The sequence below is a fragment of the Passer domesticus genome, chromosome 22 (assembly GCF_036417665.1).
Source record: "Passer domesticus isolate bPasDom1 chromosome 22, bPasDom1.hap1, whole genome shotgun sequence".
In the NCBI taxonomy this organism is placed as follows: Eukaryota; Metazoa; Chordata; class Aves; order Passeriformes; family Passeridae; genus Passer; species Passer domesticus.
In genome coordinates, this window is record NC_087495.1 from 1,088,208 (window position 1) to 1,107,184 (window position 18,977).

Below are 18,977 nucleotides of genomic sequence, written 5' to 3' on the forward strand. Positions count from 1 at the left end.
CAAGCCCCAAGGCGAGCATCCAACCTCTGATTGCCTCTGGAAACCATTGTTAAGGTGATTCTCAGCAGAGGACACGCGTGGCACCCCCGAAGCCCCCCCCAGTCCCTGTTGTGCTGGGCTGCGGAGGCAGCGAGGGCGATGTGTGAAATCGTGGGGCGGCCGCAGCTATTTCTGCTCCGTGTCAGCACCCACTGACAGCACCACCCTGCGAACACAGCGAAGCTCCAGGCTTCTTTTGATGGAGTGCAATTCACCTGTGCATGGCTGTGCTTCCCCGTTAACCCCCGGCACTGTGAGATGTGGAGCTCGCTGGTTCTGGGGGCAAAGCTGGGGGGCTTGGGGTCGAAGCGAGCTGCTGGCACCCTTGACAACTGCATTTAGGCTCCCGAGATTCCCCCTTATCTGATGGGCAGAAGCTTCTACAAATCCCTTCTCCTTCCTTCTGCTCAGGGTCACTCTTTTTTTCCCTTAATTTCTTGGGACTAGGAGCAAGACCCAGGCAAATGCAACTGATTGTGTAACGTTTTGCTCAGAAAGCTTCTTAAACAGTCACATATTTCTATTGGATTTCCCTTGCCCTTCACTGCTGATTACTGGAGTATTTATATATAAATAGAAGCTGTCTTCCCCATAATCTGCTTGTTTCTCCTAATTAACTCAGGGCTGCTCTCCTTGGGTTGCTCAGCCCTTGGGTTTTGGGGGTGCCAGCACCCAGTGGCACTCACTGAACCCAAATGCACCAAATTTCTGCTGAAAGTGCTTTTTTAGCTGGTTTTAAAGATGCAAAACCTTCCTTTCCAAACTTTATGTGCTCAGTATATGTCCCATCCTCCCAACCCCCAGCTCAGGGAAGTGCTCAAATGTGATTTCTTCTTCTTCCTCCCTCCTCGCAAAACTTTCCCCTAATTCAAGGAACGTCTCGATTTGATAATTATTTTAATCATTATTACTCATCTTTCCCCTTTCTTCCCCCCCTCAAAACTTCGTCCTGGGCCTGTCAATCACTTTAATAGCTGTTTACAACCTATCATCAAGTCTTGCATAACATCCACATGACTTCACTCAGATGCCTCCGACACCCAAAAGCTGCCCCTGGGCTCTATTTCAGGAGCGATGGAGCCCACGGCACCAACTGGCTGCATCCCCCGCCGGCATGCCCGGGGTCCTGGGATGGGGAGAATCAAAGCCAAAGACATGCCCGAAGCAAAACCATTTTGTAGTTAGCACAAGACAGCCCCACGCTGCTCCCCGTTCAGGTTTTTGGGGGTGAGGGCTGGTTTGGTGGGCTCACACCCCTCCCCAGCACCGCAGCAATTTGGAGAGATCGGGAGCTGAAGGCACCTGGAGCAGCCCCTGGATGGCAGCCTGGCCTCTGCCCCCCGCTCCCCTCACAGCACTGGAACACACGTACACCAAACATGGCCAATTCTGTGTAAAATGTCGTTTTGCAGCGAAGTCCTCCACCCCGCGGCATCGCCCGTCGGCGCGGGCTGGCGGGGGCCGGGGCAGAGGCGCAATCTGTGCCGGAGCGGCTGCCAGCCCTTTTCCTCCGGCAGGCGACGGCTGCCTTGCGGGGCGGGGGGGGACACGACGGCTCTTTTTTAAGCTCTCCCGTCCTCCCCCTCTCCCTCAGATTTCATAACCCTTCCAAAGCACGAAGAGGCTCCTCCGGTTCGCGGCTAATGAGCCCCTGCGGAGGAGGAGCCGCGGGGCTCGGCAGCAAAACCTCCCCACCGCGGGGTGAGGGGCAGGGGGCACGCAGGGGTCCCTGCGGGGTCTCGCCATAACCCCAGCCTGGCCAGTTCTCTCCCCAAAACGCCCCTCGGCACCAGGCTGCCCGGGATGGGACATCTCTCCCTCCCAGTGCAGATGCTGCATGCAAATATTTATTTACACAGCATCAAGGGGTTATTTATTAAGCCACAGCTGACAACTGTGTTCAAACTAATTTCTCTTAATAAGGCATATACGGTCACCCCAGCAACAGCACCGGAGAGCCCTTCTTTAAGGAAAATACTGGGGTGAAAATCCCCTTGGATGCCCAGAGGGTGCTCTGGGGGGGCCTCTGGAGGTGCTGGGGCTGGAGACACCAACCCTCTTCTTGGGAGATCTGCTCCATCCCTGGAGATGGAGTTCAGAGGAATGAAATTTGGCTAGAAGTGCCTATTTTTTGTGATACATGTATAGATACAGAGGTCACCAAAAGCAGGAGGGCATCTGAGGGGGTCCGTGCTTGCCAAGGGGAAAATAAGGGATGGCAGAGCTCCTATGTCCTGCTTTGAACTGGAAAACACAATGGCTGCTTTATTAATTCCTGTAATCACAACACTAATTAAGGATGGTGTCGGATGAAGGCAGGATGTCTGCTTCCTTGCACTGACCAAGGTGACAGGTTAAACTATGCAGAGAAAGACAGCAAATTTCTCAGCTCCATCTCTGCCTCAGAGAATAATCAAACTCAATTTCCCCTGGGTTTTAAAATCCTGGATGCATCAGTTTACCAAATGCTGTGCAATCCAGGGTTTGCAAAACACAACTCCCCAAAACTGGAGGAAGCTCCTTATCCCCTCTGAAACCCAGACCTAAACTCACATACTAAATCATCACGGGGTTCTTTGGGGGGTATTTTACTGAACAGCCACACAGTGCTCCAACCAACTGGGGTGGCCCCAGAGAAACCCACCAAGAACCCAGAGCCCCAAAACAAAGGACTCACACTGGCAAGTAGAGCAGGCTGTGATTTACTGGGACAACAACACTTCTGCAACAACAGAGAACACGACTGTGCCCAGGCACCTGCCAGCAAACCTGCAGCACCACTGAGCATTGCCACACGGGGACCTCAGAGAGGTGACATCAAAGCAGACACTGGAGGGGTGCTCGAGGTTCTGGGGAGCCCAGAGAGCTGACACTGAGAGCAGAGACCAGAGGGAAGCTCCTGGAGACCTGAGAGAGGTGAAACCAGAGCAGAGACCAGAAGGATAATCCTGGGGATCCCAGAGAGGCCACACTGAGAGCAGAGACCAGAGGGTGCTCATGGTCCTGGGGACCTTGGAGAGGTGACACCAGAGCAGAGACCAGAGGGTGCTCATGGTCCTGAGGACCTTGGAGAGGTGACACCAGAGCAGAGACTAGGGGGATGCTCATGGTCCTGAGGACCTTGGAGAGGTGACACCAGAGCAGAGACCAGAGGGTGCTCATGGTCCTGAGGACCTTGGAGAGGTGACACCAGAGCAGAGACCAGAGGGATGCTCATGGTCCCCAGCACTGCTTTCCCTCCTGTGTCACCCCCAGACACACAGACACGAGACAGAAGCCTGCTGGGACAGGCAAGGCTGCTACATGCCAAGGGAGGGAGCAAAAGGCAGTGGGTTCCAGATGGGCTCCACGGGCATTGCAGCCACTCTGGAGACAGTGGCACACAACTCCCTCCGTAGGCACTTGATCCCTCAGTCCCGGGCACCCTGGCTCTGCCTGTGGAGCTCCAAAGGCACACATTGGCTGCAAGGGATCTCACAAACTCCTGCTGGGATTGCAGAGAGCCTGCAGGAGCCCAGCACTGTGTGGATGTGATGGGGTTTGGTCCCAGCCTGGCTTGTTTGTGGGTGGCTGGGCTCGATCCTCCTGGCTGTGACAGTGGGGCTGCTCTTCACATGCTCATTCCCAGCCCAGATTCCCTTTTATCCATGAGATGAGCATGTTGTCAGACCTTTGTCTTCTCTGAAAGTCATCTGAGATGGCAGGAGCCAGGTAGGAGCACCAGGAAAGCAGGGATTCGGGGCTGAGGGGCTGCAGTGGGGGCTTGGCAGTGATTCAGAGCTGGGAAAAGGCATCTAAGCAAGGACAGGGAAAGTGGAGCAGGCCACAAGATCTGCCCTGGAAACTGGGCTTGGACCAGAAGAAATCAGAATCAGAGGGAACTGCTGTAGCTGGAAGTGTTGATCTAGTTGAAAATAAAAAGCATCTACAGCAGGCAGTGGTAGGTTCCCTTCCAGGGCAAAATCCTGACTGCTGAGTGCAGGACTTTGCCCAGGCTGCTCTGTTTGCAGGGTTTGCTCTAATAAACACACACATCCCTGCAGCAGAGGAGTTGAGTTCCTTGGAGGCATTTCCTTAAGGATAGATCCCTGCCCGTGTCCTCACTGATCTGCCCAAGCCTCCCTCCTTCTCCTCTTACACACTGCCTGGGTTGTAGCACAGCAGGTTGAACTCCAGGTTCTCGTCCCAGTGACGGAGCAGCACAAAGAGCTGCTGGGCTGCAGCCTTCACCGCGGCCAGGCTGGATCCCTCCGGGAAGTCCTGCCCGCTCAGCCACAGGCTGGCTTTGGCAGCCACCAGCTCCCACTCGATGAAGTAGGAGGCCGAGCTGTGCTCCAGCCAGGCCAGGGCCACGGCCGTGGCCCACAGCATCCCCTCGGGCTCTGTCTGCTGCTGCAGCTCCGCGGCCGAGAGCACAGCCTGCAGCTCGGAGGCGGCGGTGTCCCAGCCCCGGCCGCTGCCGGCGGGGGAGGAGAAGCTGCGGATGGTGATGGCCGGGGCCCGCGGCTCCTTGTCGGCCTGCAGGGCCCTGCAGGCGCTCTCGGCCGCGCTGCCCGACAGGAGCCGGAGGCGGCCCGTGTCCTCCGGCCCCGCTGCCCCGGCCGGGCCCTGCCCCGGCCCACTGGGGCCCAGCAGCGGCTGGGCGCAGCTCAGGAGCCGGTGCTCCGAGGAGGGACTGCTCCTCTTGGTGCTGTACGAGCCGGAGGGGCTGAGGGACAGGCGGTGGCAGGCGAAGGGCGACGTCCGCTTCAGCTTCTCCATGGGGATGTTGACGGCGTCGCAGAAGGCTGAGTTCAGAAGGAAGGCACCGCAGGCCAGCTGCAGGGACACCTGCAAGGGATGGCGGGCACAAAGGGAAGCTCTGGCACCAACCACTTTTGGGTACCTCAGGAAAAAGGCAAGCATGGATGAAACAGCTCTCCATCTCTGAGCAGGTCACTGGATGTGGTTGTCAGAGACAGCAGGAGGAAGATTTGGGGGGATCCTCCGCTGCTCCCCTGCAGTGACCACACAACCCCAGCAAGACCTAGGGAGGAGCTGCTCACCAGGGGAAGGTAGTCCATGCTCTCACTGTCACCCTCAGAGCTGGCTTTGCTCCCTCTGCTTGGAGATTTACTCATGAAGCCTTTGGCAGCTCGAACCAGCAGCATGGTTTTATTGAGGGTCAGCCTGTGAAACAATGAAAAGGTGTCTGTGACCTCTGTGCTCATCCTGACACCCACCCTCCCCTCCAAAATCATCCCTGCTCCCCAGACACTGGCACCACGCTTAGCCCCAGCTCCAGCTGCTATCCTTGGGGGTCCCTCCTCTCCCCCTAGCTTGTGTTCACATCAGACCCACTGGGGAAAGGCACCTGCTGAGGTCAGAAGAAGGTTGAGCTGGCTCATACCTGGCAGCAAAGAGCCTCTCAATGGATTTTTGGGCTTGTGCAGAGGAAGCAGACAGGCTGTGGAGAGGCCCTGGGGAGAAACACAGTGCTGGGGTTACAAGGTGCTACAGGGGAGCAAAAGAGAGCAGAGTCAAGGTCCTGGGAAATGGGCTTGTTTGGCTGCTGAATCTTTGGCAAAACTCTTCTTTCTCCCCTTGCCTCAATTTTCCTATATGGATAATAAAAATTCCAATACCTCTTAAAAATGAACCTGGGGGAGATTTATACCAAAAACCACATCAGGTTCCATCCTTTGCACCTCAGAATGAGTCAGGCCCTGTGCTCACAAGCCTAGTTTTAGGTCATAAATTTTTATAAAATTCCCCAAAACTCAGCAGAAGCCCAGACCACGGACTGAATGGAGCTGCACCAAGTGGCAGCAGCTCTTTCCCTACCTTCAGGGACACGGCAGCGCTCCCAGGCAGACGAGGACGGGGTGCTGGAGGGCGAGGGGCTGCTCTCCTCAGCATCTGCAACCGAGGAACTACATCAGCAGCAGCACCCAGCCAAAACCAGCACCTTCCCTCCCACGGCATGATGGGGTTAATGAGCCTCTCTGGGGCTCTGTTAATTCAGCTCTGGCTCTGACAGTGCCAGACAAGGTCCAATCCAACTCGTCTTCATTAGTGGAGGATTTGGTGACAAGTGAGTGTCTCACATCCCCCCCCTGCCTCTAATTACACTCGTTTCATCCTTCGTGTTACCCACGGTATGGCTGCCAATTAACTCCCGAGCGCTGTCAGCAGCACCACCTGCCATTTCAGGGCTTTGGGGGAAACTGAAGCTTCCTCACCATTCAAGGAGATGAGCCCCAGCCTGACACGTGTCTGATGAGCACCGTATGCAAAGGGGAAGGCAGAATTTAGAAAGACCAGAGAAGGAGTCCCAAGCCACTGAGATCTCTAACACCAGGAAGGAGATAAAACCCCAGGCAATCTTACTCCTGCTGTTAAATCTGTAGTCTCCATTCTGGCCACATGCTGACTGAGGACGTCCAGGGGAACAGCCACGATGCCTTCTGCTTCCTGAACTCTTCTGTTTCCTCTGGTTGCCTTGCTTGGATGTTGCCCCTTGGCACGAGAGAAGAGAATGGCCAGTGTTAGAGAGGGACTGGCACACACACAGTGGCAATGAAACCACAGAATGAGCTTGGTCAGGAACTGGAGTGACAGGACAAGGAGTAATGCCTTCAAACTGGAAGAGAATAGGCTTTGATGGGCTATTGGAAAGAAATTCTTTGATATGAAGGTGGTGAGGCCCTGGCACAGGTTGCCCAGAGAAGCTGTGGCTGGTCCCTCCATAGAAGTGTCCAAGGCCAGGATGGACAGAGCTTGGAGTAGCCTGGGATAGTGGAGATGGTGGCAGGGGGTGGAATAGGATGAGCATTAATGTCTCTTGCAACCCAAAACATCATGTGATTCTCTGGTCATCTCTGAGTATCCAGACCTCAGAGAAGACCTTTTCCCTGGCCACCAGAAAAGGTTTGTGCCACCAAGAGCTTGGCCACGGCCTTGGGTATGAATCTGGTGCCAAACTGCGCAGCAGGTTCATAGGGTTTGCCCTGAGAGAGGTTCCCCAGTGACCCCTTCCCTGCCCAGACAAGGTTCCACCCCTGTGCCAGCCCCACATACCTGTGTGGGTGTACTGCACCAGGGTGGGCAGGTAGGAGCTGGTGCTCAGGTCCACGGGCACAAAGGCCGTGTACTTGCTGATGATGTTGCAGGCCTTGCTGGTGTGGACAGCGCTGAGCTGGAACCGCTGCCCCGACCCTGCCGCGGGAGGGACAGCGGGCTCAGAGTCACGGCCCCAGGGGCTCCCCACCCCTCACACCCAGCTCCCAGACCCACCTCCATGCTGGGGATCCATGCCCAGCAGGGGCTGTATCGCTTTATCTATCTAAACTCTGCCTACTGCTACTGCTGCTCTTATTTTACAAGCCCAGATGTGCTTCATGGAGGACAGGGTTGACATGGCCCATGGACATGTGTGGCCTAGGGCAGTGATGTGTGGCCGCTGCCACTTCCCAGCTCCAAGTAACTAACTCCTTAAAAATCACCTCATGCATGAAGCAGAGGGATCACAGAATCATGGAACATACTGAGTTAGAAGGGACCCTCAAGGACCATCAAGTCCAACCCTGCTTCTGAGGAGTGGGAAGGAGCATGAGCTCAGGAATGATCATGTGCAGCAAGGCTGGAGAAGCAGAAGAGCACAAGGCAGCTGAAGGGGGCTGTTATTTGGGAGATGTGTGAGACATTCCCTAATATTTCACCACCAGCAGCTTTTGTTTTCACTCCAGAGGCTGCTGAGACTGCTGGAAAGCCCTCCTGAGGCCGGGCAGGGTCTGCCTGCAGCCAGCTGTGCATTACCATGCTCGATTTCACACTCCCTGTCGGCGAGCTGCTCCAAGTCCTGGATGAGTGACTTGGCTGCCAGGTGGTGGAAGGTCTCACTCCACAGGTCAGTGTCACCATCCTCCTGGCTCTCCCGCTCCCGGAACAGAGGGTGGATATCAAACGTGACTTCCCACTGCACAGGCTCGTTGTTCCTCAGCCCCTTCACCACTGCCTTGCAGAGGGTCCTGGGGGAGCGTGGGGAGCCACAGGCAGCACCCACATCCAGGTCCTGGGGCTCCCAGTCAGAGGAGGTCTCTGTCTCAAAAGTGAGGGATGGATGCTGGGCAGACTCTGCAGAAAGGGGAGAGGCGGATCATTAATCACCTCCTGGGAGCTGAATTCCCCACTGGCACCACAAAACCGTAATTAATCCTTCCCAATTTTCACACGAGGTGTGATGCAATGCCACCAGAGCTGGCACGGACAGGTGAGGCTGGCCATGCCTCCCCTCTCCCACTCACCCAGATCCCCGGGGCTCCGGCTGTCCGATGAGGAGTGCAGGCTCCTGATGGCCCCAAGTGCTTCCGAGCCCCTTGCCGGGGCTTCCTGCAGCCCGTCCGGCAGCGCCGGGGGGGCGGCGTCCTGGCAGAAGGACACACAGCTGTGCTGGAGCAGGGCAGGGCGCCGGGCGCCTGTGCCACGGATCCTGGCGGCAGAGGCATGCGGGATGGCCGGGAGGGGCTGCGAACACAGCAGATGTTCGGGCTGGAGCCGGCTGCAGCCAATGGCACAGACCTGCTCTGTGCCCTCTGATCCTCTCTGCTCCATGCACAGACCTGCTCTGTCCCCTCTGATCCCATCTGCTCCCTGCACAGACCTGCTCTGTGCCCTCTGATCCCATCTGCTCCCTGCACAGACCTGCTCTGTCCCCCCTGATCCTCTCTGCTCCATGCACAGACCTGCTCTGTGCCCTCTGATCCTCTCTGCTCCATGCACAGACCTGCTCTGTCCCCCCTGATCCTCTCTGCTCCCTGCATGGACCTGCTCTGTCCCCTCTGATCCCGTCTGCTCCATGCACAGACCTGCTCTGTCCCCTCTGATCCCATCTGCTCCCTGCCCGACCCCTAAGAGGGATGCAATCACACAGGTCCCTCCCTCTGCCCATCCCTGGCTGAGATCTGTGCCCAGACAAAGCTCTCCACCAGATCTTGGGGTGTCCCCAAGGGACCTGGCCCCACAGGCTCCTTCCCCAGACATACAGAAGGTGAAATATGAGTTTCATCCCTCCAGACATTTTAATGACTTCACTTGGGAAGCAAAGAAAAGAAGAGAGACAGAAAGATCAAGGACCAGTTGCTTAGTAACGAAAGGAGAGAGGTGCAGGGGATGGGAGAAAGGAATTTTTATCTTTTTATCTTTTTTTCTTTTTTTTTTTTTTAAGACTGTTTCTCCATTTTCAGGAGACATGAATCCCCCACTCCAGCACCTCTGGTGCCACATTCCACAGAGATGCTCCCCTCTGCAAGGTCTGGGTTTCATCCCTTTCCCCAGGGCTGTGGGAAGATCCATCTAAAACAGACAGACTCTATATTCCTAGGGTATCACCAGGAAGAAACAGAGGTGGTAGAAAGTGGTGGATGGAAGGATACTTCCTCTGAGTGACAGACATATATGACCTCCACCACCACCACCTAAATTTTGTTGTTCTATGACACCACCAGCAAAACTGGGAGCCAGGTGGCTCCAGGCATGATTTACCAAGCTAATATTGACACATCCTGCCAGACCCTTTCTGTTCCAAACCTGCTCCTTCTCCTGCCCGGGCTCTCCTCCCAGCCAGAGGAAGCCAGCTGGGAATGGAGCTGGGGGTTTAAGCTGCCCGTGGCTGGTGCTGACCTTTCCTTCCCAGCATGGCAAGCGTGGAGATGAGCTGAGGGCTCGGCTTCACACCCCTGAAAATGTCAAGCCCTGGCAGCAGGACTGGGAGCTGGGAGAGCTGCTGGGAGCCCTGGCAGCAGGAGGGATAGCAAAACCAGGCTGCATTTAATTAAGAGCAGGCTGCATGCTGTTAACCATTTACTGCCCCCCAGAAGGGAGTCAGTTCCACCCCTGCTTGCACACCGAAGGCAGGAGATGCTCTGGGGCCCTTCCCAATACAGAGAATGTTGCCAGTACCCCTAAAACCTGCTTGTTCTTGGTCACTGATGCTGTTCACCACCCTCTCTGCTGAGGGCAGTAGGTCTCATTCCTCCCTCTGGAGCCCTGGCCCTGCTTTCCCCTTTGCCCCCTATCTCCCCTCCCAGCCCTCACCCAGTGATCTCTAACCCACAGCCGAGGGGAAATGAAAGTCCACGACATCCCACTCGGCGTTTCCATGGGAACACAAGTGCTGCTGGTCCTCCCAGCCCTGCAGATGCTGATTGCAGAGCAGAGCATCCCAGCAATGCCAAGGATGAGAGAAAACTATCCCTATCCTTCCCAAAGATCAGCTGAAAAATCTGCCCAGATTCCACCTGCTGCAGATAGGGGAAAAAACCCTGTTCAGCAGATGTATCATCACACAGGTTCACATCTCATCCCAGTGCTGTGCAAGGCAATGGATCCAGCTGGGAATCCGCTTTGGCATGAATTCCTTTTCCCTGCCAGGCACAGAAGTGCCATAGCCATGGGCAGGTTTGAATCCTAAATTGTAGGGAGGTAAGAAGGACCAGAGCAGCAGCCAGGCAAAGCACAGGCTGCTAAGGGGAAGGGGAGCAGGGGAAAAGCATGTTCCCATGGGGAGGGACTGCTATGGGATATCAGGATGGCACTCTGCTCCCTGCTTGGCTCATTTCCCCAGTGTTTGGGATGTGCTGCAGAGCTGTATCTACTATCTATACCTGTAACAATATTTTAGGGCCAGTGTGAGTCAGGCCCTTTCCTTCAGGCTCTTATCCACCTGCTATCTTCCTCCTTCTCCTTGCTGGTCCCACCTGAAGGCAAAGCCTCTTGGGGGATCACCTACCTGGAAATCCACCTGGCAGGGCTCGGGGCTGAGCTGCTGCAGGTCCTGCAGGTGGGTTTTCCTCAGGGGGTTTTTCACCAGGGCTGTGCCAGGGTCGCTGGCTGTGGGCACCTTCCTGCGAGGCTCGTGCTCGGAGATTTGGGTGGTGCTGTATGCCCGCCGCCTGGACAGAGCCTGCACGTCCTTTCCTGAGGTGGGAGAGAGGATCAGCTCCACTCCACAGTGGGATCAGCCAGCACCACCCCCTGGCTCACAGTGGAGGCAGGGAGCCCTCGCCAAGGTCCTGCCAAAGCTCAGGGGGCCACACTCAGCCCTGCAAAGTTTTAAGCAAAGCAACGAAACCACAGAAGGAAACAGAAACAGAAAATTCCTGGGGATGTCAAGAGAGCAGGTTGGGAAGGTTTTGTCTGAGGAGTTTTCAGCCAAAAAAAGCCTGACTGCATTTCCCCAAACCTCCCTGGAGAAGACAAAAGGTTTACTAATGAAATTTAATTAGTGCAGACACGCTCCTGTCAGAGCAAGACTCAAATTTGCCTTGGAAAGACATGATTTCTCATTGCTTTTGACAAGTTTGAGGGGATGCACAGTACAGATCCTCTTGGAATAAAAGGGAAGAACATCCCATGAGTAACAGAGGTTTCCCCAGCTCCAGGGTGCAACCAGCTGCTTTATGCCACATGCTGCTGAAACAAACACCCAGCCAGGCCGTGGTGGGGAGGAGTGACACCCTGGGGAGAAGGCTTTGGATCCATTGTCCCCCTCTTCTGACTGGGAAGCTGCTTTGCAGGTACAGGGATGGTCTAGCAGAGCTATCTATTTGCTCACTCCACTCCTCCTCACACCGCTTGGGAAGCTTGTAAATAATTATGTGGCCAAAACTAAAGCTGCTTTGAAAATCTCCAGGGAACCCAGCTCACCAGGGCTTCCCTTGATTTCCTGACAGGTTTGGATGAAACATCCAAACCAAACAGACTTGCTCAAGCCTCAGGAGATCTGTCATCTCTCCTGCAAACTCCTCCAGCTCTTTGCAGCTGAAGACATGTGTAAATCAGGCAAAAAAAAATGGGGGGAGCAGCGACAGGAGCTTGATTAGAGAGACAGGGGCATCACCCCCCAGCATGTACAGAGGAAAATCTGACCCGTGTCCGTGTCCGACTCTGCCCCGGGATCTCTGCCCACGCCCAGGTGCTCGGGGGAGCGCTCGGCGGGGCAGGACCCCTCCGAGTCTCTGGAGTGGTTCCAGCTCTCCAAGCTTGCTCCCTCCTCCTGGGAGTGAAAGAAAACAGAGCTGCCCGACTCCTGGGAATGCATCGTGCTGTACTGCCGCCTCTTGTCCTGGGGGGAAGCACAGAGAGGGAACAATCCCACCACCATGTCTGTCCACGGGCTCCCAGCTGAGACAGGCTGCACCAGCATCCTTAGCCACTACTGCCCCCCAAAGCCCCACCATCACCTCCCTTAAGGACACAGCTGGGAAGCAGGAGACACTCCCTGACCATGCACAGAGGCAAGACTCTTGAGTACACCCCAACAGCCCCCGCTGCTGGGACAGCCCCGCAGACTCACAGATCTGGGGTTGGAGAGGTACGGGGAGGTGTCGCAGATGACACCGTAGCTGACCAGGCGGTCACCAGGGAACAGGCAGCTGCTGCTGACAGGGGACACCAAGACCTCGGTGCTCTCAGGAAAGACCCACTCCACGGACACGTCGCTCAGGACCGGCGCCATCGCCTTCTTCAGTGACCTGACCATCTGCAAAGGGCAGGGGGAGAGGTTCAACACCAGCTGGACACAGTGGGAGCCATGGTACACATGCCGTGTGCTGCAGGGAAGGGGAACATTCCCTCAAACAATCCCATCAGCTGATTCCTACCCTTTCCTGACAGTCTGCTTCCTCTTAGTCTACTCTGATGTCCATCACAACACCCCCATCTCCTTGGCACAGTTATACCTGACAGAGCTGGGTTAATGGTTGGTCTTTTCCAACCTAAATGACTCCATGATTCCATGATTTTTTACCCTGAGCAGATAGCGATGGAGCACACGGCTGATCTCACACACGCTGCCAGCCCAGAGCAAGGAGGGAGCTATTGGCCTGAGGGATCTTTCTCTGATGCGAGGCAGCACTCCCTGCTCCCCTCTAGCACCCAGGAAATGCTGTCAGCCTTCAGTGGTCTGAGCCCCAGCCCCAGCCCTTGTCCCAAGCCCAGCACTCACACACTGATATTTTTGGAACAGCTCATTGCTGGCACAAGCTGCTGCCAGAGATCAGCAATGCTCTGTCAGTTACACACGTGGAGAAGACCAATATTCGTGAATACCTCATGGACAAATCTCCCATGGAGCCATCTACATGAGCTTCCCTGCACACCCAGGGAACTGAACACCAGATTTAGAGACAGAACAGCGCAAATATTCCCTATTGTTCCCTGCTTTTTCACAGGCTTGGGAAGACACACCAGGCTGTGTTTTATAAGGCCATTAATTGATGCCTCAGACTGCTGAAGGCACCGAGCTGCACAGCCTGCAAAGCTCTTATTAATAGCTCTTATTAAACACCTCTCTCTTCACTGTCTTTGCTTTTAATTTACATCAGAAATGTTGATGCTATTCTGTCTTAGAGAGGTTTTTGTGTGCTCCAGGCTCCTGCAGAGGGTGGAGCTGCCGAACTCCTCCTTGAGAGATCAAGAAGGTAGGAGCTGGCTTTTTGGAGATATTTAGGAGCTAAAGACCCAATTCTCCCTGGGTTCAGTCAAGCAGCAGGTGACAGGCTGGGCTCTGCATTCACCAGGGGACAGAGCCATCTCTATGCCAGATTTCAAGCACACAGTTTTACTCTTCATGGGGAGAGAGGGAATGGAGAGGCTTTAAAGTCAGCTTAATAAGCAAAGCCATCACAACACATTCCTCTCGCTCCAGCCCCGAGTCCTTCTCGCCTGAGCAACGCCAGGGCTGAGCCCGACTTCAAAACTAATTGGCTGCTTTGATGCTGGTCCCACTGCCCTCGCCGAAGCTGAGGCAGAGCTGCCTTTGAAGGCAGAGCTGCAGCATCGCAGCCCCCCAGCCCAGGCAGAGGCAAACACACCCTCTGCTCCCTCTGAGGGTGGCTGGACACGGAGATGCTCTTTCATCCCCTCCGCTCACCCACCTGCTGCCAGGGGGGTTTGGAAGGCAGGGCCAGGATGGGGAATGAACCCCCCGGGAGCTGTGGCCTCCCCCTCGCTGAACCAGAGCACCCTTACAGCCCCACAGGGGAGTGGGGGCTGTACCTTGGGCTGCAGCCTCTCATCCTCCTCCAGGAACTCGGAGACGCCCCTGGACACGGCAGCCAGACCCCGGACCAGCCTGCTGCAGGCGTTTGGCCCCACACCAAAGCTGTAGCACCTGCAAAGGGACAGGGAAAATCAGGGTCCAAAGGAAAAGCCACCCACCAGCCCCATGTAGCTCACACACTCCCTCAGGCAGAATTCCCTCTGGCTTTATCCCACTGCTATTTCCAACAGAATAAAACAGCCCCTCTTTTAGGTATGTGGCAGGAAGGGTGAGAACCTCTCTGTGCCTAAAGGGGCTCCAAGAGAGCTGGAGAAGGACTCTGGACATGGTCATGGAGTGACAGGACAAGGGAGAATAGCTTTAAGCTGAAAAAGGGCTGGGTTAGACTGGATATTGGGAAGAAATTCTTCCCTGTGAGGGTGGCCCTGGCACAGGGTGCCCAGGGAAGCTGTGGCTGCCCCTGGATCCCTGGAAGTGTCCAAGGACAGGCTGGAGGGGGTTTGAAGCACTCTGGGCTATGGAAGGGGTCCCTGCCCGTGGCAGGGGGGTGGAATGAAATGGGCTTTAAGGTCCCTTCCAATCCAAACCATTCTGGGGTTCAATAAACTGTCAGCCCCCTCCTCTCAGCAGACCCCAAAACCCTTCCCCAAAGACCAGCCTTCAGCAGTGACACTCAGGGCTTCCCAGCAGGACCTCAAGCCTTCCCCTCTGCTGCAAACACAAACAAGCTGCTTTGCTCTCAGTTCAGTTCTTTTCCCTGCTGGCTGTGGTCAATAGCACCAAATATCCAGTAATTATTTCTGCTTGCAATGAAAATAAACATTTTCTCAGGGAAGGATGATCAAGCCAGGTGAGGCTGCTCCCCCACCCACTCCCAGGTCTGTGAATCCGGATTTGGTTTGGGGTGAAGGCTGGAAGTTGAGCTGGAGCCCAGGCAGGAAAGGCAGTGCTACATGGGGAAGGATGTGCCAGGAAGCCAGGAGGATGAAAATGGGTGGGATGTGGCATTTGGGCAGTGCAGTGGATTGCTGAGAAAGAAAGCACCTTCAGCAGCAAACTGCATCTGCACAAGGGGCTTTTCTCTTGGAGGGTTTTAATCCTCAGCTGCCTGCAAATCCTAGGCCAGCCTCACACCCCTCCTAAATAAGGTTCTGATCTTCTTTTAAGATGGGCCATGCCCAGGACTCTCCCTTCCAGGGTCACCCGAGACCACGCTCCAGCTCTGATTGCTTCTAACCCTCCCCTCCAGCTCTGCAAGAGCGAGGGCTGGGAGGGTGGGATGCCCTCTACACTGGGAAACAATCAGACTCTGTGCAGTTACAAACCCACAGAGCAGCTCCCCTGATAACTCCAAACTCTGAGAGATGGAAGGGGAATCAGGATTTCTTACATTTTTCCCATGTTTTGTGCCCCTTAAAGAGGCAGAGGAGAAACCAGAACAGCCTGTGATCAGGGCTCTGGAGCCAGGCTGGGAGCTTGTGCACAAATTAGCTGCTTTTTACATTGCTGCCTTTCAGCATATTCAATTCTGCACAGCCCCAGCCTGGAAGCAGCTGGGGCCAGCCCCAGATGTGCTTTAAAAAAAAATTCAAAAAAAAGCAAGGAAGATTGTTGGTGTGTCAATCTCTCCTAGCAGGAAGCATCAGCCGAGAGCTGTGAAGTTGTCAGCTCAATTATCCTGCTTTTGATTGTTTAAAAAGCATCTGAACTTCTGGGATTCGTTCCAAAGCCTTTGAGGTTCTCCCATGGCTCATAGCAGCAATCTCTCCTGCCTCTGTGTCTGAAGTGGGGACGCCTGTGAGATGGAGCTGTGCTCGAGGGGAGCCACACGCCAGCCTGTGCCAGGTTTCTGGCCCTGCGGGGGTGAGTCTGTACCTGGTGGAGCAGGAGTGGTCCCGCAGCAGCTCCAGAACCTTCCCGGTGTTGCTGACGGCCCCGGCTGTCAGCAGAAAGAGCAGCCGGGGGTGGCCCCTGTGGGTGGGCTGGCGGACGAGCCACTTCAGGGGGGACAAGAGGTTGATGCTGCCCATATCAGCCCGGATCCTCCTGATGCTCTGGCAGGCAATGAGCAGGCTCTCCTGCCCAAAGGAACAGTGGAATCATCAGCACCAGCACCCTCTGAGCACCAAGGAAAGCCATAGGAGAGGCTGAGGGAGTTGAGGCTGCTCATCCTGGTGAAGGGAAGGTTTTGAAGAGACCTTAAAGCCCCTTCCAGTGCCTAAAGGGGCTCCAAGAGAGCTGGAGAAGGACTTTGGACAAGGGCCTGAGGTGACAGGACAAGTGGGAATAGCTTTAAGCTGAAAAAGGGCAGGGTTAGATTTGGTATTATAAGGAAATTATTTACTGTAAGGGTGCTGAGGCCCTGGCACAGGTTACCCAGAGTTGTGGCTGCCCCTGGATCCCTGGAAGTGTCCAAGGCCAGGCTGGTGGGGCTGGGAGCAGCCTGGGACAGTGGAAGGTGTCCTTGCCCATGGCATGTAAGATCCCTGCCCACACAAACCAGTCTGTGAATCTGTGACCTGTGGGTTCACCCACCTCACAATAGGCCTGGCTGACAGGAAAGAGGGTCTTGAAGGTGGATCCAAACCAAATGACATTGAAGAGACACGCTGGCATCAGGCTCTTGAGAATGACCAGCAGGGCATCCTGAGGGGTGGAATGCAAACAGACATCAGGACACTTGGATCCTCCCTGGCTGTCCCAACTTCACCAGTAAAAGCTCTGCCCAGAGCCATCCCATCTTATTCCCACTTTCACCTGACAACACACCAACTGCTTCTTTCCATGCCTCCATATGACCCTGCTCTTTTCAAAGTCCCTTGATGATATTTGGGACCTGAAGCAGTGAGGAAAATGGGGAGTCTTTGGAAAAAAAAAAGACAACAAAGAACTGAACAATTTTTTCTGTTTGTTTTTAAGGGATTCAATTTGTGCTGGCAACACAGTGCTGCAGCACAGAGCTGGTGGGTGAGAAGCAGAGTGTGAAATTGAGAAGTGCGACACGCAATGCATCTCAATGCCTAAACTTGCAGAAAATAAACAAACAGTTTAAAGTTACACAAAAGGAAAAGCCTCCCCCATCCCAAATTCTCTTGTATTCATAGCTGGCTTCAATTAAAATAACTGGGAGACAACAGATTTAAGCTATTTTCTTTACCAGAGGTGGTTATCTAACGTGCCTATTCCTGGGCTTTACATAAGGCAAGAGCAACTTGAATTGTCACAGTGATATTGTGGACAAGTCCAGGACAGAGCTTGTGATCACAGCAACTGGGCAAGAGCTGCTTAAGGAGCTCTTGAACTTGTAGGAGCAATTATGTGGCAGGAGAGGAGGCCCATTTAAAGCAAAGTGTTTATTTAAAGCAAAATGTAAAGCAAAGTGTTCAGGAACAGCTCAGTTCTATTTAAATGCTGATCAAGGCAGACTCCTGCCAGTCTGCCGAGGGCAGCAGAAACCCTCTAGCCAGCCCCTGGAGGAGCTGCCAAGGTCAAACGAGCAAGTACAGCCTTCTTGAGTTGTCCTACCAGTGGCAAAGACCAAGTGACCACAGAGGGACACAGCAAACTCCCTGCCCGGGTCCAGCAGGGATCCCAAAAGCTCCTCCTTACAGGCTCCCAAAGCCTGTAAGACTCAGCAAAAACAGAGAGCTGGAGCCCTGAAAATCAGTGGAATAATGTACAAGAACAGGACTGCCCTTTAACAGGCTCTGGAGTACTTGAATCCAAGCTGTTATCTCAAACCTACGAGGATATATTTATACACTGCTCCCAGATGGCTCCCGGGATGCTGGCTCTTCCAGATCTCAGTGCTGACATCCCATCTTGGAACTCATTACAAGGGAAAAAATACAAATTTCCAAATATTTCTCTTAAAGCACTTCCCAAAATGGGCAACCGATGCCTGCTTGCTATTTCAGCAAGCAGAAAGATTTATTGCTTCTTATGGTAAATATTGATCTTGATCCTGTTGCACTCCATAGCTATATGGCAACTCAATAAGGAGGGATGTTTGCTTCTAGAAAAGTCAATTCCCAGTTATTAGTGCAGTTTTGCCAGCGAGCACCATCACAACCTGGCTCTTCTCCCTGGCTGCATCAGGGTAGGAAAGGGACTGGCTGCAGGAAATTTAAATCCCTGAATTTTCCACTCCAGCTGCTTTGGACAGGGGCCCTCCTGCTCCACACGGGCCCTTCCAGCCCATCCCTGAGTGCATCCTGAGGCTGCACAGCTCCAAGACCTGTCATGCCATGCATCCAGCCAGTTGAGGATGATGCAGAAGGTTCCACCAACCAAAACCCACCCAAACCCTCTCAGAACAGCTCCTGCTGTGAGGTCCCTGGTGTCTGTGAGTGACAAACAAGGACAGAACACTCAAAATAGGAACAGTGGGTTTCTCTCTTGAGGTATCTCCTCCAAGATCTCCCTCAAAATATTTTTTCCTGAAGGGGAACAGCATTTTTCTTGTTTCTACAGCCCCCCTGAGATGGGGTTCCCATCTCAGGACCAATCAGAGAAGGGCTCTGACCCTGCAGGTCCCCATCCCCAAGAGACAATCCAGCCTCCACAGAGGCTGCAGAGACTGCGGTGCCCAAACCCAGCCATGCTGGGAGTTGAAATGCAAAAATCCACTCTGGGAAAAGATTCTCAGACTCCTAAAGATGCTGGGGAAAGGGGTACAAGCCCAGAGATATCCTGCTCCCCTTGGGAACAGCCTCCCTATCCCAGGCGATGTGTCGCAGCCATCTGCAGGCTCCCCAGCATCCCAGTCCTTGTTGCTGAAGGTGTCTGTCCTTCCTCAGCAGTTCCCATGGAAACTGGAGACAGATGGGAAAAGAGATGTGCTAGGAGATGGACAAGTTCAGGAGCAGGTCTGTGGGAACCTCACGAGGTTCAACAG

At 54.5% G+C, this 18,977-nt stretch overlaps 1 protein-coding gene across 8 annotated transcripts in view; it reads right to left on the bottom strand.

Annotated features, from left to right (window-relative positions):
• Nucleotides 1-2,722: 2,722 nt before the first annotated feature.
• Nucleotides 2,723-18,977, bottom strand: part of VWA5B1 (von Willebrand factor A domain containing 5B1) — a 31,796-nt gene continuing 15,541 nt past the window's right edge. For 5 of the 8 annotated variants that reach the window (XM_064397286.1, XM_064397287.1, XM_064397285.1 and 2 more), the window contains 14 exons: nucleotides 16,616-16,726; nucleotides 15,956-16,158; nucleotides 14,077-14,191; nucleotides 12,374-12,559; nucleotides 11,947-12,142; nucleotides 10,808-10,995; nucleotides 8,325-8,544; nucleotides 7,837-8,154; nucleotides 7,099-7,236; nucleotides 6,409-6,537; nucleotides 5,863-5,937; nucleotides 5,429-5,498; nucleotides 5,085-5,208; nucleotides 2,723-4,869 (listed from right to left, as the gene is read on the bottom strand). In XM_064397286.1, the coding sequence (XP_064253356.1) occupies nucleotides 4,174-4,869; nucleotides 5,085-5,208; nucleotides 5,429-5,498; nucleotides 5,863-5,937; nucleotides 6,409-6,537; nucleotides 7,099-7,236; nucleotides 7,837-8,154; nucleotides 8,325-8,544; nucleotides 10,808-10,995; nucleotides 11,947-12,142; nucleotides 12,374-12,559; nucleotides 14,077-14,191; nucleotides 15,956-16,158; nucleotides 16,616-16,726 (2,769 nt within the window). In that variant the 3' untranslated portion in view covers nucleotides 2,723-4,173. The remainder of the gene's footprint in view (nucleotides 4,870-5,084; nucleotides 5,209-5,428; nucleotides 5,499-5,862; nucleotides 5,938-6,408; nucleotides 6,538-7,098; nucleotides 7,237-7,836; nucleotides 8,155-8,324; nucleotides 8,545-10,807; nucleotides 10,996-11,946; nucleotides 12,143-12,373; nucleotides 12,560-14,076; nucleotides 14,192-15,955; nucleotides 16,159-16,615; nucleotides 16,727-18,977) is intronic. The other 3 variants (XR_010350198.1, XR_010350196.1, XR_010350197.1) reach the window with 3 other exon arrangements.